Source organism: Brienomyrus brachyistius, chromosome 9 (assembly GCF_023856365.1).
Source record: "Brienomyrus brachyistius isolate T26 chromosome 9, BBRACH_0.4, whole genome shotgun sequence".
NCBI classification, from domain to species: domain Eukaryota; kingdom Metazoa; phylum Chordata; class Actinopteri; order Osteoglossiformes; family Mormyridae; genus Brienomyrus; species Brienomyrus brachyistius.
In genome coordinates, this window is record NC_064541.1 from 5,514,568 (window position 1) to 5,523,234 (window position 8,667).

Below are 8,667 nucleotides of genomic sequence, written 5' to 3' on the forward strand. Positions count from 1 at the left end.
TTACAAAAGCCCTTCGAGCTGTTTCCATTGTGAAATATTGGTGTTTTTTCTCCGGGCGATTCAAGACAATTTCAGGAAATCAGTGGAAAATCGAAAAGATCACGCCTGTAAAGTTATACATCCTTTTTTGATAGTAACTCAAAAGAGAGTGGAGTTAAAGTGCGTATAACTATTTTCCCTCGCCTTTCTTTCGAGTATGTCTACTGAGAATGTCTATATTTTCGAGACATTTTTAACAATATTTAACCTATATACTTATGGTTCATTTTGCGTGTTACGTGTGAAAATTTAAACACACACACACACACAGCCACGCACACACACACACACACAGATGGTGTGGAAGGTCTCAATCGTTCAACTTTTTATTAAAATTCATCACCACAACCCTTCTGCAGAAACGTCTTCCTCTGGGAAATATACTTTTGCCATTACTGTCAAATACCTTTGACTCTTTATTTTGCCCTTTTTATCCAGAACAACTAATTCAGGTTCCTTTGCCCTTTTCACTTGAAGACATGGCTTTTTAAAAGACCCTCCCTGACGCAGATATCATAGGTTGCGGAGCCTTTGGAAATTGAGGGCTTAGCGTCAAAATGAAAATTTCACTTCAAATTATCTCGGCAGTTGCAAATATTAGCGACCTGGGCTCACGGCTTTGCCGTTTGACAGCTGGATCAGCGTAGAGGTTTAGATATTTCGATAATATTATCAAGGAGAGGAGAAAAATCGATACACTGACATGAATTATGACTGCATACATCCCAATTACAGAATGTTCACACCGGATGAACTGGATGAAACTGTCTGTTCATGCTTTAGGTCACTAAACCCAGCAGTGAAAACGCTCATATAATTACTCGAGTAAAACAAACAGATGAAATACAGATGCGTGTTTGTAGCTTTAAGATAATCTTTCACTTCTCACCCCCCCCCCCCCCCCCCCCCGTAAATAAAACTGACTATTTTCTTTTCTACAATAAATAGAAACATAATCATACCTAGAATTATTGAACCTAAACGGTTTCGAATTAACGTTATAAATTAAAATAATCAGTAATGCAACATTGAAAATTTTCGGATATATTTGAGGTGTCCCTATAATCATTACTAATCGTGATCGCAAACAGTAACATCGCTATATTGTAATATTGGATCCAATAGAAGCGAATGACTCGCATTAAAATCGCAATTTTCATGGGGCAAAATGGAAAAAACATAAGGGAAAGGAACGCGTCTTCTTCAAAAAGATGGTTTTTAAGATCAACATGCATGAAGTAAGCACAATTTAGGGCGGTTTCTTAAATGTTAAACAGAAGTTTTGCAATGGACGTTATATTTCATTGCGGATACGCAAGGTGAATCTACTGAATACCAGGTGGATTGCCCTTTCAGAACCAAGGACAGCACCCCCATGTCACGCAATCAAACGACACACGTGCCTCCAAAACAGACCATTTATTTAAGTGAACAATCGTTAAGCATACCCTTCCAGCTTTAGGAAACTTGTGCAATTGTGTGATACTTTTAACAGTGACATTTGCGAGTCATCGGTAAACAATGACAGAGCACTAAATAATATTAAGGAAAATGATTAACATTTGCATGCCATACGAAAAACAGATCCTCCTTTTGAAAACTTTTTTTTCTTTTCTCGAATGTAAACGTCCAGTTATACAATTACATATTTTGCACGTGCGTTTAAAGGAAGAAAAATACTTTTTTGAAGAGATCATTTTGGGGGAGTTTCGCCCGTGAAAACCCAAATGCACTTATGTATAAGTAATCCCTTGACTAATCACATACACTGGTAATCCCAACCTTGGATGCAATGTCATTCAGATCATACACTTCTTGCTTTGCCCTCGCAAGAGTGCATCCCAGAGAGAGTGCCGTCACAACAGTGCATCTCACATGAGATTTAAGTTTGTTTACCGCAAAACATCCTGTTTTGGCTAAATATCCACGTATTCCCGTTAGATTATTGGTGCTGTAGCGAAGGAATGTGCCCTTTGATTACATTGCTTCCAACAGAGCGTCCAAGTGTACCGGTCTCCAGTATTGCACCTTTGGTCGTTGTCCAAGAAACTGTCGTGTTGGTTAATGCTTGATTCAAAGTGCTGTGTCTAAATAGCGGGTCGTGGAAGACCCCGTCTACCCAGTTTCTAAGAGTGGTGACTGGAGAATCCTGCTGTCTGTCAATGACATTGACGGGAGAGGAGGCTCCCGGAGAAGGTGGCATGGTTGGTTGACATCTCAGCATACATGATGGATACTCATTTTGGTTCAATGAAGTGGCGGTTTGAGCCAGCGACCAAATTCTTGGTTTGCTCTCTAGTATTTGGTGACCTTGCTGAAAGCATGTTTTCGTCTGCCTGCCGTTCGCCACGTCTTCTGCACAATCTTCCGAGCCCGTTTTCAGGCAGCTTTTGGTCAATTCTTGATTGCCTTGGAGAGAAACCGGGATTGAAATTTTTAATGGTCTTTCCTTAAGGTGATCATTGGGACAATCGGTTGTCGCCATATGGGTGTTGACATTAAACTGGTGTTTTAGGTCACACTCGGAACTTTCTGAGTCAATGGTGTCGAAGTCTTCCAGGTCGCTCAGCTGTAGGTCTTTATCTTCCCGACTTCGGCTTTCTGCAAATAAATGGAAACACACAAGACAATGTGTTTAAAACTGAATATCTTTGCGAAGTTGTTTATATCTCTGAACTTATATTAAAACCCGCGTTTTAAATTGTAAGTTATAAGCATAGCATGGGTGTGTTTTTAACTGTAACTTTAACTGCGGCACTCTTTAACGTTTGGCCACCAGGTGCTGAAAAACATTACTGGTTAAGGTCAGCTAACCATCCTCGTTGTTCTCGGTTTTGATCTGCTCCCCTTGAGATGCCACCTCTTCATCATCGTCGTATCTCCTCTCATCGGAGCATTTGTTTCGAGGAGGCCATGTCATCTTGTTCTCCTTCTTCAGTCTTCTCCTGGCATTGGCGAACCAGGTGGAGACTTGAGTTAGGGTCATCTTAGTGATGATAGCCAGCATGATCTTTTCCCCTTTGGTGGGGTAAGGGTTTTTCCTGTGCTCCTGCAGCCAGGCTTTCAGTGTGCTCGTCGTTTCTCGAGTGGCATTTTTCCTTCGTGTTCCTCCATCCATTGATCCGTATCTGTGAAAGGCGGGAGCGAATGGAGTACGACTTGTGTTCCTTAATTACAAAATTACATAGATGACTATCTGCCCTTAAACCGGTTAATTCCATTAATAATAAAAATAATTATATGGTGTCAATCGTGATATCTTCTGTAGTATTTTTATATGGCTTATGTAGCGTTCAAACCGTTTATAAGGATACATTTTGAAAGATGAACAGAACAAAAACATTTTTAACAGCGTGAACACATTTGATATATCTGATATTATATGTAATTCATTAAAAGTGTAACCAGGAAATTTTCACCCGAGAGTTTAAACCATAAACCGATTAAACTTCATATAGCCTATAGTACGCGAGTTGACAGCAGTTTCTACATCTTTTGCTGCAAACTGACATTAGACATCCGAAGATAAACCTACTGCTGCAGGTACGTATACATTTTTGCACGTGACTTAATAACACTTTTAAAGAACAAAACTTTTGTAGGTATAGTGATATATGGTGCTAATGTAGTCATTACCGGAGATAGCTTTTGGAAGTGAAAAATTTACATATAGCCTACGTCCTTTCCCCCCCAAAACATATCTCAATTAAAATGGTCTACGTAGCTTTTAAAGATTGTCTGTAGGCCAAGATCATTCTTAGTCAAGTAATATATTGGAAACATTGTGCTGTAAAATAATGAATGATGCTGTACCTGTCGTACTGATACTGCCCTAGGGACGGATCGTAGGGGTAGTAAGCGGCAGCCTGCGTGATCCCCGCATGCGCAGACGCTGTTCCGTCTTTTGTGTCAAACGTGCCCTGTAACAAAGCATATAGTTCATAACGGCAAGTAAACGACGAAAATAATAATCAAAGGTAAATTACAGAAGTTACAATACAAACGTAAAGCGATACAGTTTTAACCGTATTCAGCAGTGATATCCGGCTGAATAACTAATAAAATCAAACGCTTTGTTATTGAAAATTATACGATCTTTTAAATATAGGTTATATTTTCAACCTAAGTTATTGCAACCTGAAACTGCAACATATAGTTTAAAATAGTATACTGTAAACAAATTAAATATGAAGAAATCCTTAAACCGTGCTTCTCAGCACACATGGCTCGTCATGCATCACATGAGCCTCAACTAAATGTAAAGCGCAATATTGATTGCGAATGCGATTACTTATCTCTCTTTTAATGTTTAGTCAATGCAGTGTGGTTTGTTGTCACCAGTAACATAAGCCATAATGAATAGCTCCACCGGTCCCTAAAAGGAGTCGATTACTAGGCTGAAACTTCCCACGTTATATAAACATTCATTGAAAACACCGGGCAACTTGTGCCGTATGCTTCGCAAGATCTAATTAGCTGCGTATTCGTAATGGATGGTGAGGATGAAGTGCAAGAAACGCTTACCAGCGAGTAGAAAGCCGAGGCGTCGGTGCCGTAAGTAACGTAATTGCCATAGCCTTGGCTGTTTGTATAGGGGTTACCATAGACGCCCAGAGCCGCAGCCGAGCTGAGCTCATGTCTAGCGGTGGCCAGCAGTCTGCTCTCATAAACGGGGCAATAAACGGGCGCTGGGGCAGATGCGCTGACTCCGGAGTCCGAAAGAGTCCTGCCGCTAGACTCGCAGCAAGTAGTCAATGAATTTGTAGTCATCAGGAACTGAGGGTGAGAACACAAAACAGCTGCCGATTCTTAATAAATCTCATGCATATGACTATATAATCTACAGCACGTTATACGCACACATACAGAGGTTCACACACCTTCGACAATTGTGTTGGAAGTTACCTGGCATAGCATACTCCTAACAAATCTCAACTTGTCGCATTTCGGCGAATAAAAGCCGACAATTGCTTTAGCAAATCTTCAAATATGGTTCCGAACGCATCCATATGTGAAAAGGCGTGTGGGCTGTGTGGACCGTTGCCAGAAAACAACAGTTGATTGCTCTCCAGACCCTAGGAAGGCTCACATGTTTCCAAACCCCGTTGACATTAAGGTGATCGCTATGAGGATAAGTTACGTTCCGAGACATATCTTTCAGTCAAAGGTCAGTGTTTATTGCTTTCGCGTTAACTTCACACCTACGCGGAAACAGGAATCACAACAAATCAATTATATCTTCTTAGAGTCGCTCATTCATTGGCAGCCTCCGCAATCAAAGCAAGCCCGGCTTCCCTTTTCTCTCATGCTTTCAAAGTAGATGAATGCATTAATATTCAATCGATGTAGCGATCAATCTTGTCTAAATGTAACCGAATGCTTTTGTGATAATCAATACCAGGAAACTTACCTGAGGTGCAGACGAGTAGGGGTATCCAAACTGTGGGTATGACATGGTAGACAGATCCAAATATCCAGGAATGTAGCGAGACTGCAGGTCTCCGCGCTATCGCAGGCTTGCTGTGTTTCACTGTACCAATTGATTGGAAACCACAGGCTCCTAGATGCTTATAGGGCGAACCAGAGTCCCATATTTAATTTTGCTGAGCTGCTTCTCCAGCGCTTTTCAAACATGCGTTAGTTGCCTTTGGCTGGTTCCCTATATTCTTCTGAGATACAGTTGCATAAGCGTAACATAATATCTACGGCAGGGTGACCACTTTGATGTCAGAAATTCATATTTTGCTATATAAAAAGTACCATAAAACACGTCAGCTCAGATGCGGGTTGTTTTAAACACCGGTGACTCTGACGTCAGAAGATTCCTACTCAAAATGACCAGACTGTAACTTTAATATGCATTTCTCTGGATAAAACTCCAAGAAGATAATGAGAAGAGGGGAAGAGGGATTTTAAGATTTCTTGCGGGGCGTAACTGAATTAACTAAGGCTTTTAAAGATTCAACAATTTACCTTGGTTTAAATGTGCTCCGTATAATTAAGCTTACAGAAATGCGCCCACCCCTACCCACTGGTTGATGGGGAGCATGTTTAATTAGAAATTAATTAACGAGCGGCTACCTCACCCGCCCTTTTGTAGTAATTACTGTAGTTTCAAGTACAGATGAGACGAAAGGACAGAAATGAGTAAAGCAGAATTTGTTCACGATATAAATCTTTGAGATTAAGCCGAAACCGAGTCGTATTAGCGGTACACGATTTTATATTTTCGCGTAGAGCTGTTAAAATTAGCGCAAACGTCAAAGAAGCATAGTTACAAAATACTGAACATATTTGTTTGACCACTTTATATGACCTTTATGATTTGATTTCTACCATATATATATATATGTATATGCTACATCCCCCTTGTTAAACTGGTTAGCGCAGGTCAGTGAAACGTGTAATACATTTACAAGAATAAGAGATGTCGATATACAGTTGAGTTGTATTTACTAAGCGTCTCAAACCTATGCCTCATATTGTGTCAGTTCTTTGTCCCAAATTCTCGCATAAATAATTTTGCTTCTGTCTTCCAGCGCCCCCAAGTTACCCGTTAAACCTGGAAGGCGTTTTTTTTAATAACTTAAATGCAGGAGCTACTGCGGAAGGCTCTTATCCGTCTGGGTAGGAGAGAGGTGCCTTTGCTTCTCCGTGGTGTGCTGACTTGCTTAGAGAGTCCCGGGTTCAGACATGTGAATAGCCCCAGGGTCACACTCAAATTAATGATGATGTACTCCCTCTTTTCCCCAGCTGGAAGACTGCTTGCAAGAAACGAATCTGCCTACAGTGACAGCTCGATTGAGGGTGATTGATGACTATCTAGAGACCAGCCAACATAATATAATATCGGCCGCATAATTGCTTTGATTTACAGATGAATGTACTTGTCCTCAAATTAAGTTAGACTTTATAAAGCAAGTTGTTGGCATTTAGGAGAGTTGGGAAAATAATGAATTCTTTAGAAAATTAAATTAACTATGCAGTCCGGCGAAAGAATACCTCTAAGTAACAAAACAAGGGTACATTTGGGTCAGTCGGAGGTCCTGTATCGGTAGCAATTTTAATCTTCATTAAATTAACTAATAACAACAACAAAGTACCGCTCTGAAATATTGAAGCGCTAAAGACAGGTCTAATAATCATCAAGGCAGAGTAAAAATGCATGTAATTGATTACTCAGAGTTATTCATTGTTTATAAACGTGCGTTTAGGTTTGTTGTTAATATACAATAAATAAGGCTGGAAATCACTGAGGGCTATAAGGTATGATTAACGTGCGACGCGTTTCCATAGTATTTGTCACTCATGAACATTTTCGTGACGTTAAGGCCAAAGGTCTTGCCTTTCCGTTTTAATGAAGGCTCCTATAGACAATTATCGTGGAAAAGACAAATGGAAAACTTCGTGTATTTTAATAACTCTTAGATGTAGAATCGAAAAGTGAAAAACTCCTCTCTTTGGAATCGAAAAAAGTGTTAAATAAAGCGTTAATATTACACAATTCTTAGATCCATTAGACCCTGTGCTGTGAACGTTTGAAGCGTGAAGTATTAAAATGATAAAGTTGGTCAAGATGAACACGCTCTATCAACAACAATGGTTTTGTGTGTAGACTTGTATTATTAAACCATTTGCTGGTGTAATGGAGTCCCCGTGAAATATCTGCATAGACTCATAAATGCTTGGGAATTAAATTAGCCAGTGAAATTCCCTATAGATTTTTCTTTTAAAAACAATAAGCGCTTCTTTGAAAACTGATATAGGCAGTCGGGATATATAGGTTCTGTTTGTTCTGTAATGCATAAATGAGTGTTATGAGAAACATACACACAATCCGAATTTTTGGCAGTATTTTTTTGTAGTGTGAGGTTGCATCAGATATTAATCTTGGGTATCTTAAGTGCTTTGAATAACACAATTGAAAAACATGACTAAAGCTTGTCTGTACCTCGTCCACCCCAGTTTAAAACACATTACTTGACCAGAACCGTACAAAGCTTCCGGGCCTGTTTTATAATCGGGCTCTCTCTCTGGGTTACAAAACAAAAGTGGCAGATAAGCCACTACGCGGTTTTAAGGTCAAGCAGGAAACTGACAAGATAATTACTCTTTTAAATTTTCCTTAGTGATACACTCGAGTTTCCTGTGAAGACATGCATTTTGAGAGAACAGAGAAAGAAAAAGGCAATATTCTGAATAATTTATAACACAAGAAAGTCGAATTTGTCAGTAGTTCATGGTCTCATTGACTTTATTTTTGGAAAAGTAAATCGGTTTAATGGCGTTTCACCGACGTGAAAGTTTATTAATTCCGTGAATTAAGTGTCTGGAAGGAGTTCAGATGAGTTTATTTAATAATTCACTATTTAAAAAAATATGTGACGATTCGTTTGATTGATATGAACCTTTTTTGCTGTTTTAGTCCATGATTCGAGTTCTGTTTACTCTCTAGCACAAATATTGCGTACAAGAATCGAAAAAAGTCACTTCATTTATATAGCACAACAGAAGCATTCGTTGTTACTTAGAAATGACAATGCAGTTACATATCATCTGTGTAATTTGCAATACCGCCACCATAAAGCTACATTATGTACTTCATCGCAACATATTAGATGAATGTTA

The 8,667-nt window shown here is 39.4% G+C and overlaps 1 protein-coding gene and 1 long non-coding RNA gene across 6 annotated transcripts; one reads left to right on the forward strand and one right to left on the reverse strand.

The window, feature by feature from the left end:
• Positions 1-1,443: 1,443 nt before the first annotated feature.
• irx4a (iroquois homeobox 4a) lies at positions 1,444-5,925 on the reverse strand. Of its 5 annotated transcripts, none has more exons than XM_049026733.1 (5): positions 5,450-5,925; positions 4,564-4,815; positions 3,853-3,959; positions 2,854-3,167; positions 1,444-2,640 (listed from the first exon to the last, which is right to left on the reverse strand). In XM_049026733.1, the coding sequence occupies exons 1-5, from the start codon at positions 5,492-5,494 to the stop codon at positions 1,982-1,984; spliced, it is 1,377 nt and encodes a 458-aa protein (XP_048882690.1). In that variant the 5' UTR covers positions 5,495-5,925; the 3' UTR covers positions 1,444-1,981. The 5 variants fall into 5 exon arrangements, with proteins under 5 accessions (XP_048882690.1, XP_048882691.1, XP_048882688.1 ...); XM_049026734.1 differs by lacking the exon at positions 5,450-5,925 and adding an exon at positions 4,945-5,244 and having other exon boundaries at positions 4,564-4,838; XM_049026731.1 differs by lacking the exon at positions 5,450-5,925 and adding an exon at positions 4,920-5,244 and having other exon boundaries at positions 4,564-4,838.
• On the forward strand, positions 4,717-7,685 carry LOC125749459 (uncharacterized). The gene is made up of 2 exons (XR_007399923.1): positions 4,717-4,821; positions 6,793-7,685. It is a non-coding gene; the product is annotated as an uncharacterized LOC125749459 (long non-coding RNA).
• Positions 7,686-8,667: the final 982 nt, after the last annotated feature.